Raw genomic sequence first — 21,433 nt, forward strand, 5'->3', positions numbered from 1 at the left:
TAACCATTCCTGTGGTTAGTGCGCTCACAGCTCAATTCAGTGGGAACGTGGGTCTTCATATTAGGAAACGGTAAGTTGATGCAGCAGGAGTTTTAGTTTCTTAGAAGATCAAGCGTGATGTTGTATGCTTGGACAAACAATTGCTAGCTATAGAAAACTCTGTTTTGGAATGTTAAACTTCCAATTTGACCATATTCAGGCCGCTATATGACATTATTTTGTAACGCGCTATATTTAGATTGGAAATTATTCTAGAGCATCCATGGTGCTGTATGAATTGAAGATGCAAATAAGTCTAGAGAGCATCCATGGTGCTGTGTGAATTGAAATTGTAAAGTAATCAAAGGAACAGAGATATTTTCAAAACTACTTAGTTAAACGACATAACATTGTATCATGTACAAAAAGAGTTAAGTCTAGCTGTTGCAACACATCAACATTCACAACACATAAAGTTTTTGCCAAATCCGAATAGGCAATCCAAAATAACATGGTCAGCCTGTTCATCAACCCAGTTGGATTCATTCAAAATCAACAAATTGGACCAACAGTTCCACGTCCGGGTGGGTACTGGAGATCTCAAACACGGCCAGCTTGGGCACACTTATGTTGCACTTGCGCAAGAAATCCGCCCACCCTCCGCTGATGGTGCCACAATTGCGCCTTCTATTGCCCCCGTATCTGCCGTAGACCGCCCGGACGGAAATCTCCCCCGCTCTCAGAGTGACCATCATATCATCGTTGACGTCGTCTCCAAAGTGCAGCACATTTGGCTGGGCAAACCAAAAAGGAGAAGGACATGTAGTTAAAGGCATGTGTAACATGAATGCAATATGCATGAAGTCAAACAGAATGAAACGGCAACTACTAATGATGGCATTATGTACAATTAGCATGCAATTGGGTGCTTGTAGCCCTAAACAATGGAATTTAAGAATTTAACAACATACATTACCAAAAAATTTCTGTAATGAATTTCAAGTCAACAACTGCTCCACCAGATAGCCAACCATTAACAATTAAGCAACAACACAAGACACAAGATGTGGACCACGTAGAAGGGCACATAGGCCAACAAAGTAAGGACCAGCGAAAGAACAACACTTAATGTGGACCAGGTAGGCCGCCACATTACTTTCAATAGAGGGAACAGTAGGGGAACAAAATAGATAATGTGGACCCCAAAGTTAAACAAAGTAACAGGTGTATATATAGTGGAGAGGAAAAGCCATTACCAGGAAATGGATGCCCAACAGACTTTTTGTGATGTGCATGATGAAGAAGGGGTGCTCAGACTGAAATGTCTGCTCCACCTCAGCTGCAGCTGCGCTCCTGGGGATATTGATGCACCCCGTTCGACGCGGGGGTGGTTGAGTAGCGCGTGGATGGTTCCTTGGCACCTAGGGGGTGTCACGTCGCCAGAGTCACCACCGGACGTAACATACGTCCTTTCCACACCCGGTGACTGAAAGATGTGAACGCTGAAGTCGTATCTGCCCTTGTGCTTGAACAGCAGAATATTAGATGGTTGTAGCTTGTATTCATGATAGAACCTTTGCCATCCCCTGCCGAGGGTGATCTCTTTCCACCCCTTAGGGCTGCATGCAATCTTGTAAGTACGGTTTGACCCGTCGGCGACCGTGACGTAGAGCTGGTTGCTACCTTTGGGGAGGAGACCATTCGGTAATGGTAGACGCTGCATATATGGGCACAGGAATAGTCGGCGTAAGAGATAGAACAAAATGGGGAGAGTAGAGTGAGAAATAATCGCAAGAAAAGAAGCGGAAGTTTTAACATACCATGGGGCACGACGGCTCTTCTGCCGCTTTGATAACCCTAACGACGTCACCTTTGGCGTTTTCTTCGGCCATTTGTTCGTCCAGGCACCAACATAGAAGAAGAAAGGGATATTCTGAGTTAGAAGAACCAGTACAGAGTGGATAGCGTGTGAATCGAGCGGATATGAAGGGTGAATCCTATCTAATTCATTAAGTCAAGTAATGTAGTCAGAGTTCCACTCCCTAGGAAAATGTGCCATCACCCTTCGATGAAGTCTTCTTGTAGAAGCCAAAAGGTTTCGTGCCTGATGGGTCAGCTACGAATGGTTTATTTTTTTTTTTTGCTTTTGTTAAGCGCGACTTTGGATTTTAAAACAATTTTTTGCTGGATCCGTCTCCGTTAAAAGGCCCAGACCAATCGGTACGCACAAAAAAAAGTCATGGAACCATATGTTGTGGACATAAAGGAGGATAGGAGTAAGTAGTGGTTAGTGGGCTCACGTTATTGCGTTGGCCTGGCCCATCAAAGCGTAAATCATCCCCTTGCGTTTATTGGGCCGGCTAATGGTAATTAATTTCACAAAAGTATTAGTTATAGGTTAACCCAGCAAAATAAGAAAGAAAACAGCATTCATAAAACGAATCCTAATTAACACGTTTTGGTTCACAGTTGACTGAGTTCTGATCAGAAGTTCTGCTACTGGTGATGATATAGTTCAACAAGAAAAGAAGAATAAGAAGGAAACAACATTTTTCTGCTTCAGATACACACCAAAACAAATTTAACAAAACATTTGAAAAAGTCAAGAGTAACGCCGCCTGGTGGTAGCTACCGTCAATTCCGGGACCCTGAGCCAAACTTTCCAATCTAGCCTCTTTCTTTGTTAAATGGTGACAGCAGTAGGCCAAGGGCGGTCTGCATCCTTATGGATTTGTCATCCACCTGCTAAATAACGATTTTGTTCATTAGTTGGAGAGGCCAGCAACTTAGCTGACATAATTAGAAAAACCAAGTAACAATATTTAACCTGTTGTATGAACTTTCTCTGGAATCCCCCCCATGGCCATCTAGTTCAGAACACATGCAGCAGAAACATGACTGCAGAAGAAGAATCTGTATTAGGCATGAGCATGAAGGCTGTTTGGTTAAAGTGAAGTGCATGTATCTTTCGGAACTCACCGGGGTTGGCATGATGCAAGACCATCTGGCTCTGCTATGCCAAAACACATGACTCCCCTGGCCCTCTTGCGGAAATAGGCGGGGTATGCAGGGGTGGATATAATCCTCAATAGTCCATCTCCCTGTGGTCCACAGGGATGGTCATTTCCAAATATATGTACACAACGATGATTATAAGCAATGTGCATGGACGGAAATTACCAAGTTTCGTATGATGATCTTCCTCGTCGTGCTTTCCTTATCACCAATGCATGCATCGAAGTGATACAGCTTCATGTCATCAAACGCCACCACCATCAGATACCAGTGGCTTGATATGTCTTTGACTGGGATGTAAGCCTATAAAGGAGATCAGGTAATATACATCAAATGATGTTAGGGGTTAGGTTTGTTTTCCAGGGAAGGAACGAAAACAGAGCAACTCACGTAAGTGAGATTGTGGGAGGGCTTCATCCAGGTGTCCTTATAATTCCTAACCATTTCTGCCAGCAGCTTTGCCTCCAAAATGTCATTCTTAAAAAAGAAGGCAACAAAGTGGGGAACAAGTGAGTTCTAATTACACAGCAACTTGTTAGTGGCCACACTGTGAGTTACGTGAGATGTACCGCGAATGAGGGGGGCAGGCACCAAAAAGTCGGTCCATCCGGAGTCTGACTCCCAAGGGTGAGTCTTATGGCCAGAGCATCAAAAATGACATCGTCCGGCATTTCCCCTGGACGCAGTGTGAGGAGTTCTTTTCTCCTTATGATGACTCCCCCCAACTTGACTAGCTCCTCCCTGCACCGAATCCGCGATTAACAGTGCCACAAAACCAATTACAGAGTAAAGGTAAATCAACATTTAAAAGGCTTACATTGGGTCTGCCTGAAGGTCAAAGGCATAAGTGGCGACCTTAATCTGGAACTCGCTCAAGGTTGTATCCGGTGGTTTGGCAGTGTTAAGCTAGCTACCGAACAACTTCAGCGAGTTGGCCGGTGGGGCCTTTTGCACCAGAGCAGGGGTTCCAATCGCGCGATTTGGGGCCAGTCCCTTCCCATGTTGGATTCCCCATGCGACGATGGACTTGGAGCTGTTCCCAGCGGTGCCCTTTCGAGGGAACAAGGGATGTGAGATCCCGACGCTTTTCCTCTGTATCTTGGTGGGTCGACCAATCAATGGTGAACGGGGCAGCTCCAGCACGACTTGGTTGCCGGAGAAGTTTACCCTCGGAAGGAAGGAAGATGCTCCATGTTGTGATGGGAAATGGAGCCCATTACCAGAGATAAGATTGGTAGGTGCAATACGGCCAGAATGTAAGCCTTGTCCAGTTTGAGAGGTGGAACCCTCTCCTACAACCTGCGTCAGTTAGGGTTATTGTTTGGGCCTTGACGTGAACGGAGTGGGCCAGAAATGTGCAGACAAAATAAAAATTCTATATTCTCTTAAGATGGCGAGAGATATACTAAAACAATGGATGATGAAGTTGAACGTGGGATGGTCGCCAAATAATTTAGAAATAAATTGTCAAAATCCATTTGACAAATTTGAAAAGAGCGTTTAGGACAAAAAAAATAATAAAAAAAACCTTAATCAAAACGGCATGGGAAATACCAACGAGAAACCACACAAAAATTCCAATGAAATACTTCCAACAAAACTGTAAAGTAAAAAGTTATACCATCTGAACCAAAGTAACGAAAAAACATGCTATACCTAATATGATGGAGACAATATCTTGACTGGATATGTAACTAAGTAACATACATAACTTCGACCCCCAGTTTCCACTAAAGCTTAACTGGCTTTGGTACTCTGGCGCCCCCTTTAGGGGAATGTTGGCGGCAAGAACTAGTGTCTCATGGTCATCCGCAATAGTTATTGGAAACATGGTGTCGTATTCGTCAGGATCTCCATAGATGGAGGTGTATGGTTTTACGAAGGGGTGCTCCCTGTCGCCAAAGATGCCATTTGCGTCAGAGGCCTCATTGTCGGCTTGCAGTCTCTTGCAAATGGCACAAACTTGCGGCTCAGGCCCAGTCTTATCGGACGTCAACTTTGCTACGTTATGCTGAATCATGTTGACGACGGAACACAGTAGGCTCACGGCGTCGTCGCGCTGTTGCTGACGACTCTCGCTTTCATCAACCTTCGATGACATGCACTGCACTGTGTTGACAAGATCCTTCACGCTGCAGGCTAGGTCACCATTGTTCGAAATATCCTGAAAAAAAATATTCCGTTACCACATGTAGCCCATGTGCATGTACCCTTCCTTAGCACGTATCCAACTTTAAGGTGGAACCATTGCACTTACAGTTTGTGGTGGCTGAGCCAACGTGTCTCCTCCGGGAATATATGGCAAATCGTCTGGCATGTCGAAGTGGTCATCGGCAGGTGGTGACTCCACAACGGCCATATTGTTGAATGTTCTTTTCCAGAGAGGAAGAGTAGGTTAGTGGGAGTTATATGGGCGCTCTATGCCTGTTGAGTTACAACCCTTTTAAACCAGAGGAAATCGAGGTTTTTTCTATCTCGCGCTATCTGCCTTTCCAATGGAGTTCCATTCTCGTATACGCTCCTTCTGACTATCGTATAAACTTTCCAGCAAGGAGTTACTACCAAGGTGAAAGACTTCCAGAGCTGCTCACTGGTCGTTGTCAATGCATCGGACGAGGATGAGCTCAGAAGATAGGCTCAGAGCAGGATGGAAGGTCAATCATACTATCAATAAATGTCCAAATTGTCGTTTCTAATGGAAATAGAATGGCAACCCTAATTAAACGTTGTATCGCAATGTGCATGTGTGCATTAAACCGTTTATATGGCATAAAATTTGTATCTTATACACGGATATGCATGTTAAGGCCAACTTAAATGCTTAATACGCTCTCTGATATTAGTATCATGTTCAACAGATGGTTTATTTTATCCTTTAGTTTAATGATTAAACCAGATAACATTGTTCCATGTTACGGCCTAGTAACTTATGCATACATGATAGTTGCACGTATTAGATTGTTCCACATATTGGCAAGTACGCTTAAAACGCTTAATAGAGAACGGGTTATTTAATTTTTGTATTCGAAAATGGGCATTAATATATTTTATCATAGAAGCTAAGCTAAGTGGCAACGCAACCCAGATGTGGTTACGCTATGGTTCCAAATTCCATGCATGTAACCAAAATTTTTTTAACTTGTTATTCGAATGTGTTTAAAGCGACAAAAAAGTAGTTTGTACCAGCCTAAAATAAGAATAAACTGACTGCTGCTGCGTTAAAAATCTCGGCGAGAGCGAAGAAGGACGCTCTGCAGGCTTCATTTTGTCCCATCCTTAACTTTTCCCAGTTATCACTGCACATACTGTCATAAAGACAATTCTAACATAGGACAAATATGATAGAGTCAACTATCACTGTAGAGCATTAATTGCAATGGGCCACACCTGATTACACTTTTCCTTACTTGAATTACAACTATCTTAGACAACGTTAGGCAAATCCAGTTTCAAAATTAATGCAGAGTACATAACGCTTAACTAATAACAAAATCAAAAGTAAATGATTCTGGGGGGCATGTTGCAGTCCCGCAGAACCTTATTTTGTCCATAAGCAGCTGCTTGCCTAGTCCACCATCTGCTCCCCTGTTTTGTCCAGAAGTCCGTCCTGAGAGGAAGATAAATTCACGGCGTACGTCGTCGCTGCCACTTAGCTGCCCACATCCTAACCAAGCCACCAATTGCGTTAAAGGGTCCACCCGCAAGGGACACGGCCGTTCTGCCGCGGAGTGTAATATCCTCAAGCTGCGAAAGACAAACATTAGGGGAATGTAAATTACTGGACATGGACATGTTTTACTTACATTCATATGCATCTACTTACAACGCCACTAATTTCATACAGGTTAAAGGAACCTTCAGGGTGGAGCCATTGTATCACTCAAGCAGCAGAGCTGTCACTGCAGAACGCAAATATGAACCGGGTTATATCTGATAGTAAGTCAGGGTTCCAATATATAGACCCACCAGTCACAAAACAAGTTGCACGTGGTATTGCAACTTGGTATCCCATTTCCTCGCCGTATTGGCCACCGACCCATGTCTTCTAGAGTGTACTGTCGCAGTGGTCCAAACGCCGGAGAAGACATCATCGCGTACAGCATTTCGAGCTGAGGCATGGTCCTCAAATCAGAAACATACTAAAACTGCATAATTTTGGTTCATACATGGTACTGCAAACAATAACAAGTCACGTTACCACGCATTCCATAAGTTGTTCTCGGTCGCTGACCATATTCACGTCCGGAAAGGAGTCCAGGTGGTACACGGTCTTCTCCCCAAATTCGACCACCATGCAGTACCAGTGCATGAAGATATCCTCGATGGGGATGAAGATCTGACAGTAGACGAAGAAAATAAAAAACTTCAAATTAGTTCCAATGGGGTCAGCATCCCTGAAAGTAATGCGAAATGCCAACAAGTCCGTATGGATCGAGACACAAACCCTGTTCAAGAATCTTGTTGGTTTCAACCAGAAAGGCATGTATATCTCATTGAGCTCCACAACAGACAATCCCTTACTAACGTCGTCCAATAATAAGAAATAAATATACTTAAGAATCCAGTATAATATGCAGATGTCGTTGCATTCTTGAGTTAACCACTCACAGCGAAGCTTGGAGGGAGACACCAAAAATAGGGATGCTTAAGGTGTTGTATAGAACACGCGTTGCGCATGGCAACCATATCCACGACGGCTCCGTCAATGGGACGCCCAGGTATGAGGGATTGGATTTCCCGCCTTGTTAGTCTGTACTGGAGATTCTCACAAGAGTGTCCCTGCAACGGATGCCATGGTTAATGTTGTTTTTCAAGGATGCAGAATTGTATAAACATCGCACCAAAGTAATGACGAATTATAACATACTCCATCGAATGACCATCCGAGAAAAGAAAGTTAAACAGGAGTGTCTCTGCTTGGTTAAAGTCCATGGCGTATGTTGCCTTGTACTTCTACGTTAAACACACGGGGTTAAATGCAATTCAAACAAGAACGCAAACATGGAGGAAGTAATTAAGGAGATGGTTTCTTCATACCCGTGTGTTAGCGGGCGAAGAGGTGGATTTGCCACGCTTAGCAGGTGATGATCTGTTCACTTTGTCAGACGGGGATCGAAATAGCCTCTTTCCCTTCATAACTGGAATGGTTGACTGTCTATTGGGACAGTCCTCGTCGGTGTCAGGAGCTAGTATTGGCAGAGTAGCATGACCACCGACTGAGACACCCATTGGTGTCACGTCTACCCCTGCACCGCAAGCAACACCACTTTTCTGGGACAAAATCTCAGCCAACTCAGGCGTGGCTTGCACGACGAATGCTGCTCCAGTCCCATCTTCCGCCATACAAATGATGACTAAGTGGGATTAGGTATCTACCCATGTAACGTATAAGTGCAACGACGTATGCAACACAATGTATATGCCCCATGGATTTCCTTACCATAGCCTCGAGGTTGCAGTGTCCGGCCGGAAACATTGAACAGGTTCGTTGGCTTCATCTCTCTTGAGTGAGGGTGTCTGACAATTTTTGGTAATTGGTCGTGAAGCATTGCTTAATGTATGGTTGTCACTTGTTACGCTTTAAAGCGATCCATAAGGAATTGTGTTGGCGCTAAAATTTTCCCCCAACGTTGAAAAATGGCGCTTGCAACTCATGCCTCCCTTTAATCATCCAATTTTGTCGTTTTATGGAGCACTGTCTCGTTAACGACATCCGTTTCAGATGAATCTACTGTTACACATGTGCTGTCTGTCTGAACTTGGTTGTTGTCGTCTTCTGTGGTGCCTCCCAAAAATACTAAAATGTACATATGAATAAATACTAGATGATCATAACAACAAATGACAAAAATGATTCAAACTGAATAACTGTATACATATCAGTTACATTTAATTTCACAATAAACTCTTCATATAATTCCAAGATAATTATGTCATGTCTAAAAATTATATTTATGCTGCCTACATATTATCTATCTATTCACTTATAGATAATTTTCTGCTCAAATCGTCAAAATATAAAACAGAGGTATATAACGATCGGAGCTTAGTTATTATAAAAAGTATTTAGTCTTCAAAATTTAGAAACGTGCCTTGTATTAGTCCTTGAGACCATTTTTTGGTATAAAACCTTAACCAGAAGTGATCCCTAGCTGACATACCCTAAACCCTAAACCGTAGCCACGTCACCCTAAACCCTAAACCCGGATTCCTAATCGCTGACACCCTTAGCCGTGATCCCTAGCCGACATACCCCAGATCGTAAACCGGAAGCCGTGTATCGCAAACCAGGAGCACTCATTAGTGAACCTTTAACCCGAAACCACATGAGCCTGACCCGGTCAACCTAACACTCGTGGACCCGGACCCGAAGGCATGGCCTCGTTGACGACCCCGTACTGTGAAACCACCCGACCGGCTCACCTTAGCCGTTGCCCCCAAGCCATGAATCCCCGACAACGAACCTTAGACCGTGTGCCATGAACCATAGCCACGTAACCCTAAACCCAAAACCCGGATTCCTAATCACTCACACCCGTAGCCGTGGACCCCTAACCGACATCCCACAGAGCGTAAACCGGAAGCCGTGGACCGTAAACCAGGAGCACTAATTGCAGTAATCAGTGAACCCAAAACCAAAATCTCGTGAACCCGACCCGGCGGACCTAAGAGCATGGACCAGGGCCCCAAGCCATGGCCCTCACACCCTTAGCCGTGGACCCCTAACCGACATCCCACAGAGCGTAAACCAGAAGCCGTGGACCGTAAACCAGGACCACTAATCGCAGTAATCAGTGAACCCCAAACCCGAAACCTCCTGAACCCGACCCGACCGACCTAAGAGTCATGGACCAGGACCCCAAGCCATGACCTTCACACCCTTGGCCGTGATTCCTAACCGACATACCCCAGAGCGTAAACTGGAAGTCGTGGACCGCAAACCACGAGCACTAATCGCAGTAATCAGTGAACCCTAAACCCAAAACCACGTGAGTCTGACCCGGCCAACACAAGACTCATGGACCCGGACCCGAAGGCATGGCTTCCAAGCCAAGAATCCCCGACAACGAACCTTAGACCGTGTGCCACGAACCGTAGCCACGTAACCCTAAATCCCAAACCCGAATTCCTAATCACTCACACCCTTAGCCGTGGACCCCTAACCGACATCCCACAGAGCGTAAACCGGAAGCCGTGGACCGTAAACCAGAACCACTAATCGCAGTAATCAGTGAACCCGAAACCCGAAACCTCGTAAACCCGACCCGACGGACCTAAGAGTCATGGACCAGGGCCCCAAGCCATGACCCTCACACCCTTAGCCGTGGACCCCTAAACGACAACCCACAGAGCTTAAATCGGAAGTCGTGGACCGTAAACCAGGACCACTAATCGCAGTAATCAGTGAACCCGAAACCCGAAACCTTGTGAACCCGACCCGACGGACCTAAGAGTCATGGACCAGGACCCCAAGCCATGACCCTGACACCCTTAGCCGTGGACCCCTAACCGACATCCCACAGAGCGTAAACCGGAAGCCGTAGACCGTAAACCAGGACCACTAATTGCAGTAATCAGTGAACCCCAAACCCGAAACCTTCTGAACCCGACCTGGCCGACCTAAGAGTCATGGACCAGGACCCCAAGCCATGACCCTCACACCCTTGGCCGTGATTCCTAACCGACATACCCCAGAGCGTAAACTGGAAGTCGTGGACCGCAAACCACGAGCACTAATCGCAGTAATCAGTGAACCCTAAACCCGAAACCACGTGAGTCCGACCCGGCCAACACAAGACTCATGGACCCGGACCCGAAGGCATGGCCTCCAAGCCATGAATCCCCGACAACGAACCTTGGACCGTGTGCCACGAACCGTAGCCACGTAACCCTAAATCCTAAACCCGGATTCCTAATCACTCACACCCTTAGCCGTGGACCCCTAACCGACATCCCACAGAGCGTAAACCGAAAGCCGTGGACCGTAAACCAGAACCACTAATCGCAGTAACCAGTGAACCCGAAATCCGAAACCTCGTGAACCCGACCCGACGGACCTAAGGGTCATGGACCAGGGCCCCAAGCCATGACCCTCACACCCTTAGCCGTGGACCCCTAACCGACATCCCACAAAGCTTAAATCGGAAGTCGTGGACCGTAAACAAGGAGCACTAATCGCAGTAATAACTGAACCCCAAACCCGAAACCTCCTGAACCCGACCCGGCCGACCTAAGAGTCATGGACCAGGACCCCAAGCCATGACCCTGACACCCTTAGCCGTGGACCCCTAACCGACATCCCACAGAGCGTAAACCGGAAGCCGTGGACCGTAAACCAGGACCACTAATTGCAGTAATCAGCGAACCCCAAACCTGAAACCTCCTGAACCTGACCCGGCCGACCTAAGAGTCATGGACCAGGACCCCAAGCCATGACCCTCACACCCTTGGCCGTGATTTCTACCGACATACCCCAGAGCGTAAACTGGAAGTCGTGGACCGCAAACCGCAAGCACTAATCGTAGTAATCAGTGAACCCTAAACCCGAAACCACGTGAGTCCGACTGCCCAACACAAGACTCATGGACCCAAACCTGAAGGCATGGCCTCCAAGCCATGAATCCCCGCCAACGAACCTTGGACCGTGTGCCACGAACCATAGCCACGTAACCCTAAATCCTAAACCCGGATTCCAAATCACTCACACCCTTAGCCGTGGACCCCTAACCGACATCCCACAGAGCATAAACCGGAAGCCGTGGACCATAAACCAGGACCACTAATCGCAGTAATCAGTGAACCCGAAACCCGAAACCTCGTGAACCTTACCCGACGGACCTAAGAGTCATGGACCAGGGCCCCAAGCCATGACCCTCACACCCTTAGCCGTGGACCACTAACCGACATCCCACAGAGCATAAATCGAAAGTCGTGGACCGTAAACAAGGAGCACTAATCACAGTAATAAGTGAACCCCAAAATCGAAACCTCCTGAACCCGACCCGGCCGACCTAAGAGTCATGGACCAGGACCCCAAGCCATGACCCTGACACCCTTAGCCGTGGAACCCTAACCGACATCCCACAGAGCGTAAACCGGAAGCCGTAGACCGTAAACCAGGACCACTAATCGCAGTAATCAGTGAACCCAAAACCCGAAACCTCGTGAACCCGACCCGACTGACCTAAGAGTCATGGACCAGGGCCCCAAGCCATGACCCTTACACCCTTAGCCGTGGACCCCTAACCGACATCCCACAGAGCGTAAATCGGAAGTCGTGGACCATAAACAACGAGCACTAATCGCAGTAATAAGTGAACCCCAAACCCGAAACCTCCTGAACCCGACCCGGCCGACCTAAGAGTCATGGACCAGGACCCCAAGCCATGACCCTGACACCCTTAGCCGTGGACCCCTAACCGACATCCCACAGAGCGTAAACCGGAAGCCGTGGACCGTAAACCAGGACCACTAATCGCAGTAATCAGTGAACCCTAAACCCGAAACCTCCTGAACCTGACCCGGCCGACCTAAGAGTCATGGACCAGGACCCCAAGCCATGACCCTCACACCCTTAGCCTTGATTCCTAACCGACATACCCCAGAGCGTAAACCGAAAGCCGTGGACCGCAATCCACGAGCACTAATCGCAGTAATCAGTGAACCCAAAATCCGAAACTCATGAACCCGACCCGACGGACCTAAGAGTCATGGACCAGGGCCCCAAGCCATGACCCTCACACCCTTAGCCGTGGACCCCTAACCGACATCCCACAGAGCGGAAACCGGAAGTCGTGGACCGTAAACAAGGAACACTAATCGCAGTAATAAGTGAACCCCAAACCCGAAACCTCCTGAACCCGACCCGGCCGACCTAAGAGTCATGGACCAGGACCCCAAGCCATGACCCTGACACCCTTAGCCATGCACCCCCTAACCGACATCCCACAGAGCGTAACTGGAAGCCGTGGACCATAAACCAGGACCACTAATCGCAGTAATCAGTGAACCCCAAACCCGAAACCTCCTGAACCTGACCCGACCGACCTAAGAGTCATGGACCAGGACCCCAAGCCATGACCCTCACACCCTTAGCCGTGATTCCTAACCGACATACCCCAGAGCGTAAACTGGAAGCCGTGGACCGCAAACCACGAGCACTAATCGCAGTAATCAGTGAACCCTAAACCCGAAACCACGTGAGTCCGACCCAGCCATCATAAGACTCCTGGACCCGAAGGCATGGCCTCCTTGACGATCCCGGACTGTGAAACCACCCGACCGGCTCACCTTAGCCATTGCCCCCAAGCCATGAACCCCCGACAACGAACCTTAGACCGTGTGCCACGAACCGTAGCCACGTAACCCTAAACCCTAAACCCGGATTCCTAATCCCTCACACCCTTATCCGTGATCCCTAACCGACATACCACAGAGCGTAAACCGGAAGCCGTTGACCACAAACCAGGAGCACTAATCAGTGAACCCTAAACCTGGAACCACGTGAGCCCGACCCAGCATACCTAAGACTCATGGACCAGGACCCCAAGCCATGACCCTCACACCCTTAGCCTTGATCCCTAACCGACATACCGTAGAGCATAAACCGGAAGCCGTGTATCGTAAACCAAGAGCACTAATCAAAGTAATCAGTGAACCTGAAACCTGAAACCACGTGAACCCGACCCGGCCAACCTAAGACTCATGGACCAGGGCCCCAAGCCATGACCCTCACACCCTTAGCCTTGATCCCTAACCGACATACTCTAGAGCGTAAACCGGAAACCGTGGACCGTAAACCAGGAGCACTAATCGCAGTAATCAGTGAACCTGAAACCCAAAACCACGTGAACCCGACCCGGCCAACCTAAGACTCATGGACTAGGACCCCAAGCCATGACCCTGACACCCTTAGCCGTGATCCCTAGCCGACATACCCCAGAGCGTAAACCGGAAGCCGTTGACCGCACACCAGGAGCACTAATCAGTGAACCCTAAACCCGAAACCACGTGAGTCTGACCCGGCCAGCCTAAGACCCATGGACCCGGACCCGAAGGCATGGCCTCCTTGACGACCCCGGAACGTGTAACCACCCGACCGGCTCACCTTAGCCGTTGCTCCCAAGCCATGAACCCCCGACAACGAACCTGAGCCCGTGTGCCACGAACCGTAGCCACGTAACCCTAAACCCGGATTCCTAAGCCATCAAAACCTTAACCGTCATCCCTAACTGAAATTTGAAAAAATTTATGTTCCATATGAACTCTTTACAATACTGGCAGGTAAAGAAGTTTTGTAAACTACTGTTCTTGTTATTAGCAACCCTAAAACTAATTTAAAAAAAATACTAACAAAAAATTAATATTCTTTTGACGACATAAACATACCATATATATAGCATCATCTTTGATCGTGCAACACTAAACACCAAACCGCATGAACCATGAGCCATCGACCATGTCCTCACCCTCTCCGTTCCAATTGGAACTGAATAATGACACCAGTTCCCCAGGAACTTTATTAAATTCCATAATGAATACATTAATGTCAATTATCCGTTTTCACAACCTTCAACAAACACTTACAACCCTTTCGGCTACCACATTTATGATAGAAACTTGTGTGCTGTTCGATTTACTCCGTATTAAGTGTTACACTTCAATCTCTAAATTAGTTTCAACCAAACGTGGAATGACTTTAAATTTAACTTTAATTGCATGCAGTGCACTGTCAAACATCAAATTAACGCTAAGCTTGAAGACTATTTATGCAATGAAAAAACTATATCATATTCGAAACTGCATGTAACGATAATTTTCATTTTTCTTGTGTGCCAACCCTTGTAAACCATGCATAAAGAAATAGATTGTAACTATTACATAACAACGTAATAAGAAGATAAATGTCAGAGTCACGATCCAAAAAGTTGCATAATAAACACTTCACCAGAAACCCTAAAACCGTCAACCATGAACCCTAACCAAGAAACCCCAAACCCCATAAACAGTAAACCGTAAGCCCAAAACCAAACCAACATTATGGACGGCCGTCCAAGGTTTCCCAAGCATTCAGCCGCTCCCTCAGCCGAGCGTTCTCAGTCTCCAGTTCAGCGACATGGGAGTCCACGGACAGACTGGAGACCCGCTGCAACTCCATAAGACGATCCCTGCAACTCTGAGCCATGTCGTAATTGAAGTCCCAGATCTCCTTCCCGGACTCTCCAACAACCGCGTGCAGAGATGATAAAGCGGCATCTTGCCTGGCCATGCGTTCGTCGGCTGAAAACCTACCAAATGCCACAAAGTTGACTCCATCCGGTGGTCCCTCCACATGAACCATATACCCATAATAGCGCTCGCCCTGGACGTGTATGCAATCACAGGGCACAAACACTGGAGGCTCTGTCTTAAGGGCGTTGCATGCCCTGCGCAGCATCTGCTCAAGGTCCTCCATGATGACATACTTGACAGGATTCACCGTGGGGACAACCTCTGAACGTTGAAATGCGAGAAAACAATATCAATAAGTAAACCTCAACCATAACTGGGAAAAAATATAATGTAAAACTGCCTACCATCGTCGCGGAGAGGGGCGTCAGGACCAATTCCTCCGGAAGAACTACTTCCATCACCAACGCTGGGGGTTGACATTGTTCCAACCCAATAAACAGCGATTCACTCACAACAGGATGTAACAACCTTCAATCTTATTCACAAATTCCTCAGCGAAGTTATCTCAAACATCAAACTTATTTATATATGACATGCCTCATCACCTTCTCCAATCCAATTATGTATACACAGTTTTCTCATTGGGCAGTCACACCGCTTCCCTAGGGCTTTAAATTCCATAATAAATGCATTAAGCTCACGTATCCATTTTTCCCACCTTCCACCATAAGTTCAAGCCTTTTTTACCTCACATTAAACGCATCACATTCTCTCTTCTCTATGTGATACACGAAACAATTTTCAAAAACACAAAATTCACATACATGATATTAAAAGCCTTATCTACGCAGATTACATACAAAATTAATTATTCATATATTAAACGTCAAAATATTTGCCCGAACGTTTAACATTATTCTGACTACACGTGGAATAATCTATACTACTCCAAGTTTCAAAAAGTATAGATAACTAACAACTTTTTTTTAACAACGTGTGAACAATGTAAAATAATAAGATTAATAGAGTAAATTTAATTAATAGCATTCCCCATACACTTTTCGGGTTTCACTTTAATATAGTTACGCTTACTCTAACGTTTAATATTACGCATACATTACTCAGAACCTATCTGCTACACTCGAGTTCAGGATTCTAACAGGATCGGTGGACTTATAAATATGGAGGCACACTCCTTTGTCACACTCCAATTCCTAAACTCTAAACACATATCCCCATCCCCATCGAAATACGAACCAACAAGAAAAAACTGAAAATGACAATCGACCGTTTCTCAAATATCGCCTTCCTTCCGAACGACATTTGGGTGGCAATAATCATTCAAGTTGCGTCAAACTCCATTCGCGACGTGTGCAGTCTCAGAATGACCTGTAAGGCTGCACGAGATGCGGGAGAGGCCGATATTATTCACCGCAGTGTTTTCATCCCACCACCGCATGCCACGCCGTGGTGGTGGTGCCTCAACCCGGAGGCAAGGAGATTCTTGGATCGCTGCATGGCAGCTGGCAATCCAGAGCTTCTGTTTCGGGAGGCGCTTCGGGAACTATTCATCAGATGTAACGAAAACGTTGGCATCTAGATGCTGAATAGTGCAACAAGTACAGGCCATGTAGCAGCCAAATACGCACTGTCGATGACATTGCTGCTTCGCAGGGACGACAACAACAGAAAACAAAAAGGGCTGGAACTGTATCGCGAGCTTGATGCGGTTGGTTCACTCGCTGATTATAACGCAATGCGTTTTTCAATTCTGACAATCTCGTAGCCAGGTGAGGTCCAAATGCCCCGTATAGAAGAACAAGACATGGTGTGTGCCTCACCCAGGTGCTCCACAAGGGGCCACATGCCTCTTCTATATGACTATCGCAGACGTGCAGTAGAGCGAAACTCCGTCCATGCTTTCGGAGGGGCCGCTCATATCCCCTACATCCAATGTCGCGCGGACTACGACCTGCTAGTCTTCATCAACCTCCCATGAGTTGCTTGTCTTCGTCAACCTCCCATGACTTGGGTTCCCATCTCTACTTAATGTTCTGCTGTTTACACTTTTCCTGGACAAGTTCTGTACCAAATAATTCGATATTGACAAAAAATTTCTTTAACTAATGAACATGATTTAGTTTGGTGGATGTTATCATGTTTGGAGTTATAAAATTCAGTATAATTTTAGCAATAAAAAAAACACTAGTATCGTTTAAAACCCAATTGATTTTGCAACAATTAAACTTAACATTGGATGTTTATTCATCAGATCAATAACAAATTTTTTTTCACAAACTACAAACCTATTAATTACAACTTGTAAATTATACGTTGAATAAATGATGAACATAATTACTATAGCAAATCTAATATGCTCTACTACTATATAAATTATTAAGTTACTGAATACAACTTAATTACATATTAATTTTATATTTCATTTGTTATAATTATTTATTGAAATTTATATTTTATTTCCTAATTTTTATTTACTATACTATCTTCTTTTTCTCGCTATATTCTTTAGGTAAGATCTATTAATGTTTTCAGATATTATGTACTCATATATACACTCTAATATTATTAACTTAAAAGATTACATATATTTATTTCTTTTGTTGAGTTATTTAAAGACTATATTTAACCGTTTTAGAAAAATAATACCAGAATCTCTATTTAAAATAAGATGAATATATTTATTTATAATATAAAATTTATATTCATTTTAAACTAATACGATTATGTTAATTTGAATAAAAATTTCTTAAAATCATAAAAATATTATGTCCTTTCAATTCTTTTAACCTCCTATTTTTGACATAATTTACGAATAATTTAATATCAATCTAACAATAAAATAAATTTAAATTCAAATTAGAATTTAGCCCAAATAGAATCTAATGCTGATTCTTTTCTCTCGCCTGAGGCTAAGTTTTTGCTGTATATTATAAATAGAGAGAAAGGATATAGAAAGAAAAGAAAGAGAAGTAAAAAAATTGCATAGATTTTTTTTCTCTAGAAATGATTTGTTGAAAAGAATACAAGAAGCAAACAAATGTTTCGGAAGGACAATTTTACCTATATATTTTAAATTAAATACAAAAAGGTTAAGGGGTAATATTGGAAGTACATAGAGGGATTTAGTTTTCTCTCCATTTTCTCTCCATTCTTGGAAGGAAAATAAATTCTTCAGTCCCATCAAGTATTTTCCATCCAATTTCCTTCCTCTCCCATGCGTCTCCCCACAAATTATAAGAAACTGAAGAGAATTATGGCAACAACATGACTAAAATTACACATTTATCCATAATCTTAAATAAATTATAATTTATGTATAACATATAAAAGAGTATAAAATGATTTTATACTATTTTAATTTTCTTTCTTACTTTTTTTCCATCCAAAGAAAACAAATTTTTCTCTATATTATATTCCATCCGTTTTTTCATCTATGACAGTACAAAACTAAAAAACAACTTATAATTTGTATATGTCAACGTAAATAAACTATAAAAGCAAATAATATTCAAAAGTTATAATCACTTGTTCTTTTATAACCACTCGATTTTTTTATATATTGGTTCAACCAGAATCCTGTCCTTCATCAAACCAGGATTAGGCTAGTTTCTGCTCCTTGCAAAATGACACATGTGAGCCCCACATTCGATCACTTTCCAACCGTTGGAAATTTTACAGTTGCACAAATTGAATTTCGTGTTCAAATCACAAGAGCCATCCTCGTTTGGTTTAAAAACCACCAAATCCAACCTCCCATCTTAAACAAACTCAACACAGCTCTCCCTTCGAATCTCAACATGGTCCGTGCCAACAAGAAATACTATGTTGTTTTCCGTGGGAGGGTCCTTGGTATCTATAGTTCCTGGCCGACCTGTCATAGCCAAGTTAATGAATTTAGCGGCAACCTCCACAAGTCTTAGGAAACCTTCGACGAAGCTCGTATGGCGTTCGAACAATTCCTATGTGCCAGATGATTACAGAGTCAGCTCACCAACAATGGTCCTCTACTGCATCAAATTCATCCAACAACTATTCAGTAGAACCCATCACCGATTCTTGACCAACTACTCTCTTTCGAGGAAGGCATACATGGTCATCGTCCAACGGAACAAGGAGACAACCACCCAATTGTCCGTCAACACAACCAATCCAACCAAATGCAGCGACAACAATTTTCCTACCCGTTGATCCTTTTTATCTTCGTTAGCATCTTGGTCCTATATTTAGCTCTGGTTACGACGTAGGCTCCTCTTAACCTTAGTTAAAACACCACCTACCACCATCTATTACCTGCATTGTAACAGGCTTACTTTTCACTGCCTTCCATTGTTTACTTTTTAACCTATATTCTATTGTATTAATTTGTCTAATATTCAGTTCACGCATAACATCAGGTTATTATTCCAGCATAACTGTCATTAACTCAGCAAAGTATAATTATTCATATGTGATTTTAGTACTTTAACCCGTTAATCCATTTACCCTCATTTTCTGTTTACGACACCTGAACACATACGGTACATGCATTCCTAAAGCCACCCCACGACAAATTTTCTTCTGGACACTGTGTCACCGCAGGCACAGCCGTACAGTCCAAGCCAGTCCACAGAAAAAGACAAAACAAAAGTAAGCATATCTTCTTCTCATGCAGAGATATCTCTGCAAACATTTAAAACAACCACTGCTCAATAACGATAAAACAAATTTGAGGGTCAAACAAACGGGATTCCACCCGAATCGTACTTTGTTGTATTATAAGGTAACGTCGTTAATCATAACATGATCATCACTAATTAACACAATTTTTTCCACATTATCTACTAAGCCTTCCGATTCAACAACAAACTAAAACACATCACATACTACTTTCCGGTGCAATCACCAAAAATAAAGGACACACAATAATAACTGACCAAATACAACATAACCAAACACCAACGACACATTCAGAAAACACACATCAAACTCTTTCTCCTTCGACATGGCATCTTACAAGGGAATCGTAACTGGCCTTCAGCTTCTTGTAAGATTCTTCCAGTTGACCTACCCTGGCCCAAAGCGCGTTATTTGAGTCGCCTAGAAGCTTCGCCTTTCTGTAGTTATAATCCCGAATCTCTTTTCCAGTTACATCAAGCAACACGCTTAGCATCTCATAAGCAGCATCCTCTCTTGCATCTTTTTCAACCATCGAGAAACGACCAGTGACAAATAGCTCTATCTCAAATGGATGCCCAGGAATAACAACCGTGAAGCCAAAGAACGGGCCTTGCTCTCCGACAAATCGTTCCACCTTGAAGAAACAGGGGCAAGGGATCTCTGCCTCCAGGCAAACTTTCAGCAACCACTCCTCCATGCTGCTCACAACTGTAAAATCCGCGTTGATCTCCTCCGCCGGAATTATAGGAAGCCCTTTTGCACAGTCATCGAACAACAAAAATCACATAAATTTATAATTTTAATAACCAGACATAAAATGACCGGAATAAACACCACTAACAAAACTCCAAGACGAATAAAATCACATTCCATCACTGCAAAGCAGACCTTCGTAAATACACTAACTTTTAAAAGGCGAATGTCGTTTCACAAATCTTACATGAAACAATTGGCCGGCAAGAATAGCCTCCGCCGGAGATAGCCAATTTCTTGCCACCACCTCCATCCGGCGTCACTCGACCAGTTTCACCACTACGACCTTTCTCAGCACAAATCGATGACATCCTCGCTTTGAAACACGAGCATGCGTGTTCAAAGCTATTGAATCCGTGAAACTCAGGAAACGTATAATCCAGAACTTGCTGGTTCGCCTCCTCCCAACTGGTGTATACACCGGGCTTGTGCCCCTTCGTAACGGCTATGAACAATAATCGTTGCATATTCTCCTCCATCTCTCCTACCCTCTCCTATCCTTCATACTGAAGTTGCGCCTATATATAAACATTTATTCTCCATTTGAAGTTAGGTGCTTCGTTGTTAACCTTTTCTTTTTTTTCTTTTTTTTTGGTCACACATCATTATTAACTTTTGGTTCAAATTTATGAAGTTCAATTCCTCCCTCGAATTTTTTTTAGCCGTTCCATTGAAGTTTGTTTGATTTTCGGAATCAAAAAACGTCAGCCCACAAACTTTAACACAATATAGGCCCAAACTGGACCAAATAATTTCACCAGCTAACCAAAAACTGGGTTTTAGTCTCATCCCATAATTTATCGCCATTTACAAAGCAGCCCTAACGGAGTCAAATTGA

At 44.3% G+C, this 21,433-nt stretch overlaps 2 protein-coding genes across 2 annotated transcripts; one reads left to right on the top strand and one right to left on the bottom strand.

Moving 5' to 3' along the window:
* The first annotated feature begins 16,441 nt into the window (after positions 1 to 16,441).
* On the top strand, positions 16,442 to 16,951 carry LOC107604749 (uncharacterized). The gene is made up of 2 exons (XM_016306415.1): positions 16,442 to 16,742; positions 16,791 to 16,951. The coding sequence occupies exons 1-2, from the start codon at positions 16,442 to 16,444 to the stop codon at positions 16,949 to 16,951; spliced, it is 462 nt and encodes a 153-aa protein (XP_016161901.1).
* Positions 16,952 to 20,146: 3,195 nt separating this feature from the next.
* Positions 20,147 to 21,074, bottom strand: LOC148576064 (uncharacterized). The gene is made up of 2 exons (XM_088502670.1): positions 20,783 to 21,074; positions 20,147 to 20,595 (listed from the first exon to the last, which is right to left on the bottom strand). The coding sequence occupies exons 1-2, from the start codon at positions 21,072 to 21,074 to the stop codon at positions 20,147 to 20,149; spliced, it is 741 nt and encodes a 246-aa protein (XP_088358796.1).
* Positions 21,075 to 21,433: the final 359 nt, after the last annotated feature.

Source organism: Arachis ipaensis, chromosome B1 (assembly GCF_059453495.1).
Source record: "Arachis ipaensis isolate K30076 ecotype BB chromosome B1, ASM5945349v1, whole genome shotgun sequence".
Classification (NCBI taxonomy): Eukaryota; Viridiplantae; Streptophyta; class Magnoliopsida; order Fabales; family Fabaceae; genus Arachis; species Arachis ipaensis.